General features: G+C 42.8%; 1 protein-coding gene across 4 annotated transcripts in view; it reads left to right on the top strand.

Moving 5' to 3' along the window:
- nme7 (NME/NM23 family member 7) overlaps positions 1 to 17894 on the top strand; it is an 87760-nt gene that overhangs the window by 9727 nt on the left and 60139 nt on the right. For all 4 annotated transcript variants that reach the window (XM_062997253.1, XM_062997254.1, XM_062997252.1 and 1 more), the window contains exons 5-7: positions 993 to 1043; positions 4171 to 4378; positions 4548 to 4653. In XM_062997253.1, the coding sequence (XP_062853323.1) occupies positions 993 to 1043; positions 4171 to 4378; positions 4548 to 4653 (365 nt within the window). The remainder of the gene's footprint in view (positions 1 to 992; positions 1044 to 4170; positions 4379 to 4547; positions 4654 to 17894) is intronic.

Below are 17894 nucleotides of genomic sequence, written 5' to 3'. Positions count from 1 at the left end.
CTCGAAGCCCTTCACTGAAAGGTCAGGTGACGGAGAGGTCTGGCAGTGCTGGACTGTACTCATTCACACATTCTGGGAACATGTGACACTCGCAGCAGGGAAGAGATCAGCAAATCCCTTCAGCTTTCTCTCGTGTATGACTTACACACAACCTGTTTAAGCTTTTAACTGACTGTGTAAACGAAGTGAGGCACTTTTATTTCTTAGCATGTTTATACACAGTGATCAGAAATTGCTGAACGAAGTAATAATTAGATGTAAAATACAAATAAATGTTGAAGGAATTTAGCTGAAGATAAAAAATAAGATGCAATACAGAAAAACAAACAACCAAGAACCAAACTAAAGAATTTAGAAACTTTTTAATGCCGTCAGCAAACAATGATTTTGGTTGAGCTCGTAGCCACTGATGCGCCGCTGCTTTCACATCATCATCACATGAAAATCTTCATCCCCTTAAAGCTTCTCTGAGCGTCCAAAAAGGTAAAAGTCAGATGGAGCTAAATCCGGACTATAAGCGTCTCTCAGTCTCTGAGACACGGCCGATTACTCCTCCTACTAGCAGGTTGAAAAAAGTATGTAGAGAAACAGATGGACTACAGTCAGTAATTGTAGAACTACAAAGTGCTTCTATATGGTAAGTGAAGCTGATAAAATGGACAGTGAGTGTAGAAACAAGGAGGTGGTTTTAATGTTATGGCTGATCGGTGTAAATTTACATTTTACATTATATATTACATTATATATCCTAAATATGCAATTAGATCAATGTGCTCAATTAAAAATGCATTTTAAAGTTAATTTTCATCTACATTTATACATTTAATGTTCTGGAAACGGGAGTGGCAGTGATTCGGCGGAATGGCCCATTTAATAAACACCAACACAACCAGTGGTTAGAAACAAACTGTTCTTGTAGCAGACCTTATCGAAGTCAGCGAGGCACATTCGGATCACTTATTAACCGTTGCACTTTTATGGCTTTCTTACAGGAAGCAGGCAGCGGACTTTTACATGGAACATCAGTCAAAGTCTTTTTTCAAGTAAGTGTCTCCTTGGTGAATGATTCACTCATCTGGTGAGAGCGCCGGGGCTTTTCAAAGGAACGTTTAAAGGCTAAATCGCATGACATGGCATTTTCTTTTGACATTGCACTGCTCTGGGACGTTTCAGACACCTTCCCATGACATTGGACAACAAAGCGCTTATATAGAGGAACGATTGGCTTTGAAAAGACTTTTTATTTGATCGATTTATTTTATTATAAGTGTGTGACCTTGCCGTTTAGGTTTTAGGTTAAATCAGGTTGTGGGAACACGCAGGACTTCCATAATGGTTATCATTGCTTGGGATAATGTATAAACGTGCAAAGGTTAACTCAACCTGAGATATGATATTGTTGATGATACACTAGGTGGCCAAAAGTATTTAGACACCTCAACGTGAGCTTGTCTCATGACGTCTCATTTACAATTATCACTGAGTACAATTTGAGCAATTGAGGGTTAAGGACCAACCAAGGAACCAACTTGATAATGGTCGGGCTTGAACTGGAAACCTTATGATTAATAGTCCAGTACCTTAAGCGCTGAGCTACCACTGCCCTGTCACTTATAACAACAGTCTGTGGGAATTTGTGCCCATTCAATCAATTGATGACAGCATTTGTATGGCTGGGCACTGATGGTGGTCGAGAAAGCATCAACTGATGTTCCAGTTCATTCCAAAGCTGAGTGGGGCTGAGGTCAGGACTAACTAACAACCATCTCAGCATTTAGTAGACGCTTTTTATCCAGAGCGACTTACAGTGGACAGTCTAAGCAATTGAGGGTTAAGGGTCTTGGCTCAAGGACCCAAAAGTGGGACCAACCAAGGAACCAACTAGGTGATGGTGGGGCTTAAACTGGAAACCTTAAGTGCTGAGCTACCACTGCCCTGTCAGTTTTAACAACAGCCGCCCTTCTGAGAAGGCTTTTCAAAAGACACAACATTTAGAGTTATGTCTATGGGAATTTGTGCCCATTCAATCAATGGATGACAACATTTGTATGGCTGGGCGCTGACAGTGGTCTAGAAAGCCTCAACTGATGTTCCAGGTCATTCCAGAGCTGTTGAGTGGGACTGAGGTCAGGACTAACTAACAACCATCTCAGCATTTAGTAGACACTTTTTATCCAAAGCGACTTACAGTGTACAGTCTAAGCCAGGGGTCAGCAACCTATGGCACGCGTGCCAAAGCTGGCACTTGAAGCATGTTTGCCCGGCACGCTGATTGGTAAGGGTAAAAAAAAAACAACAATAAATTACTCCACCTTAACCGCCTCCACCTATGGCCAGTTAAGGTTGAGTAATTTATGCTAGTTAAGGTTAATCAAGGTGGCCGCTCAGGTGGCGCAGCGGTAAAGTACGCTAGCGCACCAGAGTTGGGTTTCTAGATACATCGTATCGAAACTCAGCTCTACCTTTCCGACTGGGTTGGGCGGCAGTATGAACAACGTTTGGCTGTTGTTCAGGGGCTTAGGGGTAGAGTCGGATCTTAGGTCCTCATAACTGGTACGACTGCGGCCCCTGCTGGTTGACTGACGGCGCCTGCACAGGGCTGAGGAATAACATCGAGGGGGGTGTGACCCTCCGTGCGCAGTGTCTCTCGGTGTATGAACTTGGCTCGTGCGGGTGAAAAATGCCGGCTGTACTGATTGCGTGCCGGAGGGGGCGCAAGTCAGTTGAGTGGCGTCCTCAGTCAGCGGTGAGGGGTTGAATCAGTATAGAGGACGCAATCAGGGTAATTGGACACGACTAGAATAGGGATAAAAATTTGGGGGAAAAATGGAAAAAAATAGATAATAAAAAAAAAAAAGGTGTCAAGGTGTCAGGAGTGAGTCAGCTTTCAGTTTTGTGCAAAACGTGGTATAGCATGGCTGCTTAACGCGCAAAAGTGGATGTTCGTTCAATTCAACAAGACTGGACAGATTTGTATGGATTTATTCAACAAAAAGACCGGCCTGTGTGCGCTATGTGCTGCGAAAGCATCGTTTGTCGCACCTCAAGTGTGCGCTGCCATTTTGAGACAAAGCACCAAAGCTGATGATGCTGACAAAATGGAATCAATCAAACGAGCAATTTCAAGGTACAAGAAACAGACGAGTGTTCTTTAGAAATGTAAGCCATGGTAAAAGTTCACCTCATGTACACCACAGATGGATCATCTTTGCAGAGAGTCAGTGACAAGGATCACACTGACATGTAAGTTTAATTAACTAAATAGTTGGTTTTTGTGACATACATAGCAACAGTTTGTGTTATATGATGTATTCCATGGCACACTTGGTACTTCATCTTCAGTTTATTTTTTTTTATCGGCACAGAGTACAAAAAAGGTTGCCGAGCCCTGGTCTAAGCAATTGAGGGTTAAGGGTCTTGGCTCAAGGACCCAACAGTGGGACCAACCAAGAAACCAACTTGGTCATGGTGAGGCTTGAACTGGAAACCTTGCGACTACTAGTCCAGTACCTTAAGTGCTGAGCTGCTACTGCCCTGTCAGGTTTAACAACAGCCGCCCTTCTGAGAAGGCTTCCTACAACATTTGGTTAACTAACAAACCCCCCACCCCCCCACTGTTGTTTTTAGCTTTTTTTTTTGGAAGGGGGGTTCAAGTATTAATTAAGAGGCTCGGGCCCCCGAATCCCCCCGTAATTCCACAGTTATCATCGATGGCTAGTTTGACAGCACTGCCTAGGATTCAACCTTTAGAGCTCGTGAGCGGCGGCACAGTGGCTCGTGGGTAGCACTGTCACCTCACAGGTCTAGCAAGAAGGTCCTGGGTTCGATTCCCAGTTGAAGCGTTCCGGGTCCTTTCTGTGTGGAGTCTGCATGTTCTCCCTGTGAGCTCCGGTTTCCTCCCACAGTCCAAAGATGTGCGAGTGATGAATCTTGTGGTACCAGTAATTACCTGTCTTGTAGCCTAGTGGTTAAAGTACAGGACTAGTAATCGAAAGGTCGCTGGTTCAAGCCCCACTTGAGCCTGGCCCTTAACCCTCAATTGCTTAGACACAGTACTGTTACAGTCACTGTGGATAAAAGCATCTGCTAAATGCTGAAAACGTAAATATAAATATACTGACCTATATATTGTATATACTTATTTATTTGCTTTCCACGTTTTCCCAACAGTAACCTTGTGCAGTTTGTGAGCTCCGGGCCTGTAATTGTCATGGAGCTGATGGGAGATGAAGCCGTCTCGGCCTGGAGGAAAGTTCTGGGTCCGACTGACTCCACTGTGGCATGCAGAGACACTCCGGCCAGCCTCCGTGCCCGGTTTGGCACAGATGGCACCAAAAACGCAGCGCACGGATCAGACTCTTTGGCATCAGCAGCACGGGTATTTAAAAACACTTAGATAAAGTCTTTTAAGGCACAATATTTTATAATATATTAAACATGCAGTTTTTTTTAGATATTGGGCAACGTGTCTTGCTGAGATTTATGTCCAGAAAACTGCTTGATTGTGTGTGTGCGTGTGTTTGTGTGTTTTTTTTCTCTCTCTCTAGGAGCTGGAATTTTTCTTTCCCTCCACTACAGGTCACGGCCCTTTCAACACTGCCAAATACACCGACTGTACATGTTGCATCATCAAACCTCATGCTGTCTCCGAGGGTAAGACGTCAGTCACACACACACACACACACACACACTGGCCTCCAGCGTAATGGGAAACACTTTAGTCAACAAGTGCAGCTCATATTTGTGTCAATTTAGGACGTGTGCTTGGAGTTTGATAGGTTTCTAAATTGCAACTCTTCTCGTAATTCCAAATTTGTGCTCATTTAATTCTGTAATTTTTTTCACTGTACTCTGTGAGCTTCCACTTGCAATGATTCAATGCAGTTTGTTCAAGTTTTATATAAGATGTCATAATTTCTGAGACTGTAAGTATTGAAGAATAAATAACTTTCATTTATATTTAGATTTTCTGCATTTAGCAGATGTTTTTATCCAAAGTGACTTTAAAAATCCCAAATAAATAAATAAATAAATCCAAAGTGAATTCCAATATACAGTTTTTAAGCAATTAAGGGGTTTAGGGTCTTGCTCAAGGGCCCAACTGTGGCAAATTGGCAGTGGTGGGTTTTAAACCAGCAACCTTATGATTGATAATCCATTATCTTAATCACTAGGCTACAACTGGCATTTGAAATCCTTTAGTTTTTATATATTGAACGGTACAAACACACATGTATAGCACAGCTGGGCTCAGAGCACAGGGTCTGCCATTGTACAATGCCTCTGGAGCTGACAGGGTTAAGGGCCTCGTTTCAGGGCCCAACAGTGGCTGCATGGCGAACCCACAACTTTCAAATTAATGGCCCAAAGATCTACCAAAGCTTTACCTGTAATCATTGGGTCTGTGATCTCTCTACATAGACGTAGTTTACATCATCCTACACTCTCGAGAAGAGGGCGTGTCTAAATTCTTAGCTCCCTTAAAATGCTCCTGCTGAGGCGTCTTAATTAAAGAGTGATGATCCGACTGAATGACGAGGGAGCGTCCGACGCCTCCTCAGCGCTGAGGGCAATCCCAGCATTCAGTGCGGCACGACTTTCCTCACCAAAAATGACAAACAAGACGGACGAACGCGGAGCAACCAACGGAGTTCTGTTCAAATGTAAATAGATTATCATTGATGTTTAATCTGTATAAAGGTGTAATTATACAAGTGTCGTTTATTTGTAAATTCAGGCTCGTCAGGGACAGTTTAAGCGTTTTCGGTACACGGAGGGAGACGTTCGCTGGCGTGCTAGCGGGTTGTGCCACCTGAGTCTAACTGTGTTAACTTATTAATATGTGAAACACAGACCCTTAAATAATCGTGTTCGTCTTAAATAAACAGGATTAGTCAGTATTGCTATAATTAAAATAGGCCTTTATGTGCTTCCTACTCTTCACCTTTTACTTCACGCATCTTGTTTGTTCTGGTTGCTGCATTTTATCTGAGTCTCCTGTAAATCCAGCGTGTTTGGATTTCTTTCTAAATCCCTCTCCTGATCCCCGGTTATACAGCATGCCATCAGGGTAGTGACCTGTAAAATCTACAATCCTCTAAACAGAGCTGTGAGAAGATATTTCAGTTGCCCTCGGTGGGGGTGGGAGTTGAGGGATTGGGGTTATTCAGCAAAGTCACAAATCTACCAAACTCACACACTAACGTGTAACTTATTTCATTCCGCCGAGAACCCAGACACATTTATTTGACGTATATACATTAGACAGGCATTTTGTTGTTTGTTCAGATGTAAATATGAAGTAAATTGAGACTCTGGCTGGGTTTGTCTGCATCGTTAGTATTTTCCCTGAAGTTTACATCCTTGTCCTGCTTTATTTTTTCAGATTTATAGACTTTCTGAGCTGGTGTAAAGGTCAGATCGTAACTGTAATAGTAAAGCAAGGCAGGTTTATTTGTATAGCAGCTTTCATACACAGTGGCTTTACATAAGGAAAAATTAAAAGCATTAAAACATTCCTGAGATCTAGAACCTCAGAAAGGCTTTTTGTAAATATAGTTAATCTAAAAGAAGATATAAAGTAAATTTGCTTATGAAAAGTTTGTTTGTTTTATTAGGATTCTAACGTCATGTTTTACACTTTTGGTTACATTCATGACAGGAACGGTAGTTACTCATTACACAAGATTCATCAGTTCTCAAGGTTATAACAAACAATTTAGTATCTCTAATTCACCTCACTTGCACGTCTTTGCACTGTGGGTGGAAACCGGACACACGGACACGGGGAGAACATGCAAACTCCACACAGAAAGGACCCGGACCGCCCCACCTAGCGCTCTCTCTACATAGATGCATTTACGTCATCCTACACTCCCGAGAAGAGGGCGTGTCTAAATTCTTAGATCCCTTAAAGTGCTCCTGCTGAGGCACCTTATTCCTGAGTGATGATCTGACTGAATGACGAGGGAGCGTCCGACGCCTCCTCAGCGCTGAGGGCAATCCCAGCATTCAGTGCGGCACAACTTTTCTCACCAAAAATGACAAACATGGCGAATATGACGAATGAAATGCGAAGCAACCAACAGAGTTCTTTTCAAATGTAAATAAATTCTGATTGATGTTTAATCTATATAAAGGTGTAATTATACGAGTGTCGTTTATTTGTAAATTGGGGCGTCAGGGAGAGTTTAAGCGTTTTCGGTACACGGAGGGAGACGTTAGCTGGCGTGATAGCGGGTTGTGTCACCTGAGGCTAACTGGAGTGACGTAATCGCCAAAATCGCTGTCTAAGTAGAGCGTCTAAATAATCTGCTTCATGAGTTCCATGTCTTATTAGAATCCTCTCTACTGAGGCAGCTGATCAGGTAGGCATTAGGCAGCAAGGCAGCTCACTAGGCTTTCACACAGACCCCACATGTTCAACATTTAATCAGTTGGCATCAGTGGTTAAGGTACTGGACTAGTAATCAAAAGGTCAGTGGTTCAAGCCCCACCACTGCCAGGTTGACACTGTCGGACCCTTGAGCAAGGCGCCTAACCCTCAATTGCTTGGACAATATACTGTCACAGTACTGTAAGTCACTTTGGATAAAAGCGATTGATAAATGGATTAAAATGTAAATTTTAAAATGTAGATGATTTTTAGTTTTTTTAAATACGCTAGAAAAGCCTTTAGAGTTGAAAGTGTTAATAAAGCGCTTTTCACCTGCTTAAACTGAGCTGCTTTTCTGTGACTCACCAATTTGGCAGGAATGTTCAGAAACCCACTGTGAGCTCATACCCCCGTCAACGCCCCCCTCCTCCAACCTTCACGTAACCTTCACATCCACCGGCGTAACATTTCAGGCCTCCCGTGGGAAGCGTCCCGCCAGCAAGCCTCAAGCTTAGATGCTGACAGCTGGTGATTCACCGAGCAGCCTGTATTATTTTTTGATTAAGAGATCCAGCAGGTCTGTGACAAGAGAGGCAAATAATAGATGAAGCCAAAAGTCCCTACAGAGACAGCCGATTAAGCAACGGCCTCCCTGATAACTCACGGGCTCGGTCACGCGCGACACAAACTCTTTCAGACGCTGATTAGCTTTTGTGTTGTTGTTTACTCATCGGGAAACTTCTCAACAGCTCCTCGTTAGCCTTTAATGTTTAATCACTTCATTAATCTCGCTACGTGTTTTAAAATCCAGTTAATACACCGGATAAACAGAACACATTTGCTCCAGCAGCCTCGGAGACAAACATCTAAAAGCTACTCAATAAGCTGCAGGTCATTTCTGTCCACATATTTTAGTTTCTTCTTTACTGCATTTTCAAAGCATCACAGTCAGACGTCAAGTCGTGATTTTTCACCACCGCTGAGATTCGGGGATTCGTGGTGCTAATAATCAGCTGAGTTATTGGTTAGTCAGGTTAGTTGTTGTTTAGAACACAGACTTTAGTTAACAATGGGTGTAGGTTAACTACTGGAACTTGACAGTTGGAATGGGTGTCCACATACTTTTGGCTTTATAGTGTCTCCAACTATACACAATCTCTAAGTCATGTAATTTTATCTTTATTCATATTCACTTTAAGGCCCAAAACATGGACGTGATTGGCTAATGTCCTATCATGGGGGGTGGGAAGGGGGGGTTAGAGTGATCAACCTACTCATTAGGAGGTGCACTTGTCTCAATACGGGTCACAAGTTTAGATGAAAATTGGAGGATTGCATCAGGAAGGGCATCAGTAAGCATAAAAACTGTGCCAAGTCTGGTATGCAGATCAGATTCTATGACGCACCCGAAAGAAAAGCCATGTGATTGTTCAAGGCCCAGCGCGCTCGAGTGGCACAGCAGTAAACAATGCTAGCCCAATACTACTAAGATCCGGGGATCTGTGATGGTAATAATCAGAAGAAGGGCGTCTGGGGTGAAAACTGTGGTATGCAGATCAAATCCGCTTTGGTGACCCCTATATACCCCTATAAAGCACCCGAAAGAAAAACATCTTTATACTCCAGTTAACAGTGGGTGTAGATTAACTATTGGAACTTGACAATTGGAAGGGGTGTCCACATACTTTTGGCCACATAGTGTCTCTAGCTATGCACATACTGGCTGTGCCAACTAGGTAGTTGAGTTTATTGACGTGACCACACACACCACCATGTCACCATCTATAAGTCATGAGATTTGTCATTATATTAACTTTAATGCCCAAAGCGATCAGGTGGGGCAGCAGTAACTTTTTACTGCTGCCCCACCTGATCGCTTTGGGCATTAAAGTTAATATAATGCTAACCTACTACCGCTGAGCTCCCGGGGCTCATGGTTCTAATAGTCTGCGGTGTTATTGGTTAGTCAGGCATGTGCATAGATGTGATTGGCTAATATCTGAGCATGGGTCGACTGAACAGTGCTCTCTAGGAGGGTTGCGTCAAGAAGGGCATCTGGGGTAAAAACTGTGGTATGCAGATCAGATCCACACTGGTGATCCCTGTATACTGGACCAGCTTCAGACTTCAGTTAACAATAGGTGTAGATTAACTATTGGAACTTGACAATTGGAATGGGTGTCCACATACTTTTGGCCACATAGTGTGTCTAGCTATACACGTACTGGCTGTGCCAACTAGGTAGTTGAGTTTATTGACGTGACTGGTAAGTCAGGCGTGTGCATGGACGGATTGGCTAATGTCCCAGTTTGGGGTGGGGTGAACAACCTAGCCATTAGGAGGTGCACTTGTCTTTATTCTGGTGACAAGCCAAGTCAGGTATGCAGATCATATCCGCTCTGGTGACCCCTATATACTGAATCAGTCAAAAATTGTATACTCTAGTTAACAATGGGTGTAGATTAACTATAGGAACTTGATAATTGAAAGTTGTGTCTACATACTTTTGTCCATATAGTGTCTCCAAGTATCTATTGGCTGGCATAACTACTTTAGTAGTTTATTGAAGTAACCAGTAAGTCATGCAAACACACCACCATGTTATTATCTGTCATGTGATTTTCACTTTAAAGGCCCATAGCATGGACGTGATTGGCTAATGTCCCAATTTGGGGTGGGGTGAACAACCAAGCCATTGGGAGGTGCACTTGTCTCTATGCCAGTCAGATAAAAATAGGAGGGTTGCATCATGAAGGGCATCCATAAGCAATAAAACTGTGCCAAGTCTGGTATACAGATCAGATCCGCTCTGGATAACTGGAAGGGGTGTCCATGTACTTTTGGCCATATAGTGTCTCCCAAGTATCCATTGGCTGTAATAACTACTTAGTAGTTGCAAACACACCACCATGTCATTATCTATAACATAGACGTACCTGATGAAATGGTGAACAAGAGTAAAATGAAGAGTTTTATCAGGTAAACCCACTTTGGACCCTCTTTTATTGGTGTCTGATAAACTTCCCTCAAAGGTCCAATTCAGATCCTCTTATACGTTAACAGATTTACAGCCATCGACGTTCAGGACTGAAGTTCAGCCAGTGGAAAAGTGGCGTGTCGTAATAAACAGCTAATCATTCACTCACCTTTATTGTCTTCATCTTGAGCAATGGTCGACACTTTCACTGTGATGGAGCACTGATGATATTTTAACAAAAGCGCACGGCTGAAAGTATGTAGACACCACTTCTCAGTGTTACGTTTAGTTGTTTAGCCGTACCCATCGCTAACAGGTGTATAAATAAACTTAATATAATATGTGTAATATTCTAAACACATTTATTATAAGCTTTCAATATTGAGGCAACAATTAGGAGGAACCTCTTCTGGTCCAGCATAATATTCTATAAATACATTCTTTAGTGAGTTATTAACGGAAACTCGAATGTCCTGAGTTGACCTCGACCCTTCTGAAGACCTTTAAGATGAGTTGGATCATTACTTGTAAGCAAGGCCGTCTGGTTGCCTCACCAGTGCTCTTAAGCATCATTAAATTCAGTTTCCCACAAACAGACTCCAAAATCTTGTGGATTTTTGAGTCCCAGAATTGAAAGGTACAACAGGGGTAAGACCAGAGTTGTTCACAAGTCACAAAATACGAGTCCGAGTCGAGTCGCGAGTCTTTAGGCTAGAGTCCGAGTCAAGTCACGAGTCTTTAGGCTAGAGTCCGAGTGGAGTCGCGAGTCTTTAGGCTAAAGTCCGAGTCGAGTCACGAGTCTTTAGGCTAGAGTCTGAGTCGAGTCACGAGTCTTTAGGCTAGAGTCCGAGTCGAGTCGCGAGTCTTTAGGCTAGAGTCCGAGTCGAGTCACGAGTCTTTAGGCTAGAGTCTGAGTCGAGTCACGAGTCTTTAGGCTAAAGTCCGAGTCGAGTCACGAGTCTTTAGGCTAAAGTCTGAGTCGAGTCACGAGTCTTTAGGCTAGAGTCTGAGTCAAGTCACGAGTCTTTAGGCTAAAGTCTGAGTCGAGTCACGAGTCTTTAGGCTAGAGTCTGAGTCGAGTCACGAGTCTTTAGGCTAAAGTCTGAGTCGAGTCACGAGTCTTTAGGCTAGAGTCTGAGTCGAGTCACGAGTCTTTAGGCTAAAGTCTGAGTCGAGTCACGAGTCTTTAGGCTAAAGTCTGAGTCGAGTCACGAGTCTTTAGGCTAGAGTCTGAGTCGAGTCAAGAGTCTTTAGGCTAAAGTCTGAGTCGAGTCACGAGTCTTTAGGCTAGAGTCTGAGTCAAGTCACGAGTCTTTAGGCTAGAGTCTGAGCCAAGTCATGAGTCAATATAATCTACACAAAACATATATTGGAAATGTAGCGTAGAAATAAACAAATAATCTGTAAGTTCAGATAAAAACAACAACAGATTAGCGAGTGATTCTTTGGCCGCTGTTTTTTATAATCACACAGATTAGCGAGTGTATTTAGCCGTTTTACTTCGTGTCTTTACTTTCCTCCTCATTGTGTAAATGAATGTTATTTCTGTAACAAGAAGGTTCCAGTTAAAAGCTTTAACTGATACGTTTTGTTTTCATTACAGAACAAAAGCACTCGATAAATCACGGCACAGCGGCCAAAGAATCATAACCGCTGCTTACCTGAGCTTCTGTTCCTCCAGATGCTATTACATTTATAAGCGTGCGTCCCATTAGGAACAGAATCCGTTATTTTGTAAATGCGCTTATAATTAAAAACCTTCAAACTTTTCCCGGTTGTGAAGTAAAACACGAACTCGTTAGAAAGCCGATCGAGTGTTTCATTACCACGTCACCTGTGTGACACAAACTGAATAATTGCAAATAACAGCATTTCTTACTAACAATTACAATCAGAAGCTCTGATTGGTTTAGAAAGCGGTTCTTATAATCATTAGCACCAATTCTGTAGGAGCGTTTCATTCACCCCGGTTGTTCCTGTGAAGTGCACTACGTAGGGGATTCCACCATTTTAAGTGAGATTCCAATCCAAAGGAAACGAAAACGTTCAAATGAAGTGAACTTCAAACTGCTGATGCTAGGGACTCTTGTTGTTTATGAGTCATTTTTTTGCGAGTCATGATTCGAGAGAGGTAATACCGCTTCACATTAATGCTCATGCTCTCATTACTGGTTGTTCAACAAGCTCATGGCAAAGTGTCCATATAGTTATGATTAAGGCTCTACCTAATTCACGTCACGGAGTGTCCTAGTGTAACCAGTTTCTTAAGAATTTGCTGAGTTTTTAAAGACTGTACAACCTTTACTGGTTTGTCCTTTTGAAGCGCAGCACAGAGATGATCACATGGGTAGAGAAGCCACTTTTACATTGATTATGGAATTCACAAAGGGACAAAATGCTCTCAGCACACATCAGCGCAGAAAGGTCTCTAACACTAACAATCCTACGGCAATTCAGTTAGCAATCGGTTAGACAAAATGTCCAAGATGACGAAGTCTAAATGATTCTTGGCCGCCCATGATCCTGTCGCCGCTTTACCACTGTTCCTTCCTTGGACCACTTTGGATAGATACTGACCACTGCAGACCGGGACACACCCCACAAAAGCTGCATTTTTCGAGATGCTCTGACCCAGTCGTCTAGTCATCACAATCTGGTCCTCGTCAAACTCGCTCAGATCCTCACTCGCCCATTTTTCCTGCTTCTAACATCAACTCTGAGGGTAAAATGTTCACTCGCTGCCTAATATATCCCCCCCACTAACAGGTGCCGTGATGAAGAGATAATCAGTGTTATTCACTTCACCTGTCAGTGCTCAGAATGTTATGCCTGTTCAGTGTATCTGTGCATTGTTCATGAATCCTTCCTATAAATCACACCATAGCGACCATGTACTGACCATTTCTTATTCCATGTAACCAGTAGAACCAACACAACCGTTGCAGTAATTTAACACCACCAGCAGGACTACACCACCCACAGTGTGGTGTATTTGAGCTTAATGATGACTGCAAGGCTCTAACAATAGCAAACAGGTTCGACTCAAATCCACAAACATAGGCTAGTCTATGGCGAGTCAAAGGTTTCCTCAACCCTCCGTATCACAGATCACGTAAACGATAGCCGCCGCAGCCAGTCGCGGTAATCGAGCGCCCAACGAAAAGCCCTCAGCCAATGGAAGAGTCGTCTCGTGCCCGGAATAGAGAAGCATGTTGCTAGGCAGTCTTAACCCCATTGCCTAGCAACAGGCCTACTTGCGTCTGCGCCCGTCTGAGCTGTTGCGTCTGGGACCGGCGGCTCAGCACTGGTGAGGATGCTGCCGAGGAAGAATGTCGTAATGTGGAAGTGTGATTAGCTTCGAAGCCACAGAGAACCAAGAAAAACAGAATCGTAATGTTTGTAATGTTGTTTTTGGCATCTTCAGATCTGAAATGAAACACAGCCGTACCTTGTACAGTAGACCCTTGAGTTACGAACGGTTTACCATACGAACATTTTGGGTTACGAGCGATCTTTTACGAGCGGTGTTTTTCCGGTGTTTTCTTTATATTTTGTAAAATTCAATATTAAAATGGCCCCAAATAAGGTGCAGAGAAAGCACAGTGGTGAGAAAACTATTACATTTGTTGTTGTATAATTACTCCTGCCAGTAGGTGTCACTGTGTATCGGACAGAGTGGACAGTGAGTGAGAGAGAAGAAGGAAGCAATTACACCTACAAAATACAACACTATTGAAATAAAGAAGGTTAGGTAAGGGGGGTTTGGGAGGTCTGGCACGGATTAATTCTGTTTACATTATTTCTTATGGGAAAAATAGGTTTAACTAACGAACATTTTGACTTAAGAACAGCCCTCTGGAACCAATTAAATTCATAAGTCAAGGGTCTACTGTAATTCGACGTCCCCTAGAATCATAATCTTTGAAACTTGACGCCCTTCGTGGGGAAATTTGTACCCATAAACTCCATGTCTTCCTTAAATCTGATGTGTTCAGCCTTTTAAAAAATGTATGTAAGCGTTTGGCTTAGCTGTACGATCAAAGTGCGAATATGAGACGAATCTGTACTATAGCCGGAGGTTCTGAGAAATTGTGAGAATCAGCTTTTCCGAGAGTCTAAAATGAGTATTAAAAATAAAGCTTAACGTGGTTTAATGTAGTAAAAGAAGGAGACAGGAGCACTAAACTTCTCTTCATTATTACTGCTCCTAAGTTCCTCCACTAATCACATTCCTCACTCGCTGCTTTACTACAATAAGTTTTACTACAATAAGTCTACATAAAAACACTGAGATACAATTAAAAAACAGTTAAAATTATTATAAAAGGCCGCTCAGGTGGCGCAGCGGTAAAAACACACGCTGGAACCAGAGCTGGGATCTGTAATACATCGTATTGAATCTCAGCTCTGCCTGCCGGTTGAGGCTGAGCGGCCACATGAACAACGATTGGCCTGTTGTTCAGATGGGCGGGACTAAACCGGATGGGGTCTCTCTCTGTCAGACTGGTGCAATTACGACCTCTGCTGATGATTAGAGGCGCCTACACAGAGATGAGGTAAGAGTGCTCTTAGGGTGTGTCTCTCCGTACAAAACGCCAGGTGGCACAACACTCGTCAATGTGTGGGTGATAAGATGCATACGGCTGCTGCCCACGTGTCGGAGGGGGCGTGGGTTAGCTTCGATCTCCTCGGTCAGAGCGGGGATCGGCATTGGCGGAGAGGAAGTATGATGCAATTAGGCAATTGGACGCGCTAAAGGGGGAGAAAAAAGGGGAGAAAATGCATTAAAAAAAAATCATTATAAAAGTTATAATAAAACCTGCATTTTACCGCAAAAGCTGTCTTGTCACTTCTCACGTGAATGCGCCGGGGCTGAACGGAATACGGTATTCCAAGATCAAGCATCTCCACGATTTAGAAGCGTAAGGAAACAATAAAGAAGTGAAGCTAAAGTGTATTTTTTTATTGATTATTTTAGTGTTTTTATATTATATTTGTGTTATTTTCAGTGTATAAGTGTCAAAAACAACCTCATTATTTTACATTAGACTAAAATATATGCAGTTCAACAGGACCATGGATGCATTAACATGTTTCCCAAACATCCTTATGGGGAAAAAATAGCTTGAAACTCGACGTCTTTAAAACTCGACGCCACTCCCAGAACCGACTGACGTCGAGTTTCAAGGTACCGTTGAAAGTCAGTTGTTTTGTTCTGTAGATGTGGCCTAATTTGACCAGAATGTGTACTCTGTCATCTGAGCCCCACTGTCCATGAATACACAATACAGCACTGATGAATACACGCTGTTATAATGATGCGTCAACACCGAGAAAACACGGACGCGCCACACTAGACCTTCCAGTTTATCTTCACCTGCTTATCTATTGTACCATCAGTTCAGACTGGGTTGTTGTTTAGAACACAGACTCCAGTTAACAATGGGTGTCCATGTGTCTCCAGGTATACATGTACTGGCTGTGCCAACTAGGTAGTTGAGTTTATTGAGTGACCGGTAAGTCATGAACACACACCATTATTTCAGTGAACAAGAGGTCCAGTGTAGGGGGACCTAATAGTGAGCTGCTTTGCCTAGAGAGGATTCTAACAAGACATGGAGCTCATAAGGCAGATTATTTAGACGCTCTACTTATACAGCTTTAGTTTACTAAGCTAACAGAGTTAGCCTCAGGCGGGTAACGTCTCCCCCCGTATACCGAAAACGCTTAAACTCTCCCTGACGAGCCTGAATTTACAAATAAACGACACTCGTATAATTACACCTTCATACAGATTAAACATCAATGAGAATTTATTTACATGTGAAAAGAACTCCGTTGGTTGCTCCTCAGTAGGCGCCTCAGTAGGAACATTTTAAGGGATCTAAGAATTTAGACACGCCCTCCACTCGGGAGTGTAGGATGACGTAAAATGCGTCTATGTAGAGAGATCACTGGGTTTTCAGACAGACCCCCTTTCAAACATCTGTCAAGAGATCTATAGATTTAGCTTACAGACTGAATCAGAATAGTGGGGCTTGAACCAGCAACCTTTCGATTACTAGTCCAGTACCTTAACTGCTAGGCTAGGCTTCTTAAATTCCACCTGACCATTCACATTTCCACTTGGCATAACCTTGGCAAACCACTGTTCCATAAGTGTTATGATGGATGCTGTCAAGCTAGCCTTGTTTATATGGGCACAGAGAAGTCACCACCTGTAGTCATGGTTGTAATTGAATTAGATGAGTTCATGGGTCTGTGTAGACAGAGAGCTAGGTTTTAGACAGACCCATGACTTCCTCTAATTCCTCGATAATAATTTTGATTATATCCATGACTACAGATGACAGGTGACTTCTCTGTGCCCATATACACAAGGCTAGCTTGACAGCATCCATCATAAAGTCTATGGAACAGTGGTTTGCCAAGGTTATGCCAAGTGGAAATTTGGATGGTCAGGTGGAATCCACGAAGCATCGTGAACATAAATGAAGAACCAAGGGCAGTTGTAGCCTAGTGGTTAAGGCACTAGACTAGTAATCGAAAGGTTGCTGGTTCAAGCCCCACCACTTTCAGGTTGCCACTATTGGGACCTTAATCCTCAATCGTTAGCTGATATAATACTGCATGAATGGAAGCGTCTGCTAAATGCCGAAAAGGTAAATGTAAACCCAACAGGGACGCTAAAAGAGCTCTGAAGGGACCTCCGATGGATTGGTGTCTTGTCCGTGATGGGGAACCGGGCCCACCACAATCCTGACCAGGATAAAATGGTAGAAAATAATCTGAAGTAAAAGATTTTATGATTTTGTAAGCTCAGAGTTTGGCGTTACTTTTGACACACACCTCTGGTAGTTAAGCAGAGGGTCTAAATGTTCCTGTTAGAATTACAGCTTGTTTTTAAAGCCTGGCAAGAAACGTTTGGCCCACTTCTCGCCCTGATAATGCCAAGTGCAAGTGCCCGTCTGTCAGGAACATTTCCAGTAGTGAAATCTGATGTTTTTCAGCATTTTCTCCAGTCGCTGTTTATGCTCCGTATGTTTGGCTCTTACTTTAAAGCACCTACTGTTCAGTCACATCACGCTCAGCCGCGTCCACGTCTGACACGTCGTCCAGTCTGGTTTCCATCTGTAGCTCAACTTATTACTGCAGGAAACAAGTTCAATAAGTTTTAGCATCAACGATTGACACAGCAGTTGTTGTTTGTAGGTTTATTATATGTAACAACTTTGAAGTTTTATGATTTCTGTTTGGAATTTGCTTTAACAGTAGAGCTCTTATAATAAGATATCAATGTTTTTTCCTGTCTGGTTGATAGGTGCCACAAAGCAGCTAGTCATGGGCACAGAATGAACTCCCAAAGTACTTATTAAACACAGCTACGAGTACCACTCCCTTCCCAACATGTACTAACTTCTATTAGACAGGATACACAAGCCCAAATCAGAAAACATAAGGTGTGGACAGTGTGGAGAATACAAATAAAAATTTAGTCTTTCTAACGTTTGCTTTGACTTTTATTTGATGTCAGACAGGATG

Source organism: Trichomycterus rosablanca, chromosome 6, assembly GCF_030014385.1.
Source record: "Trichomycterus rosablanca isolate fTriRos1 chromosome 6, fTriRos1.hap1, whole genome shotgun sequence".
Classification (NCBI taxonomy): domain Eukaryota; kingdom Metazoa; phylum Chordata; class Actinopteri; order Siluriformes; family Trichomycteridae; genus Trichomycterus; species Trichomycterus rosablanca.
Note: the sequence above shows the minus strand (reverse complement) of the source record. Positions and strands in the feature narration are given on the sequence as shown.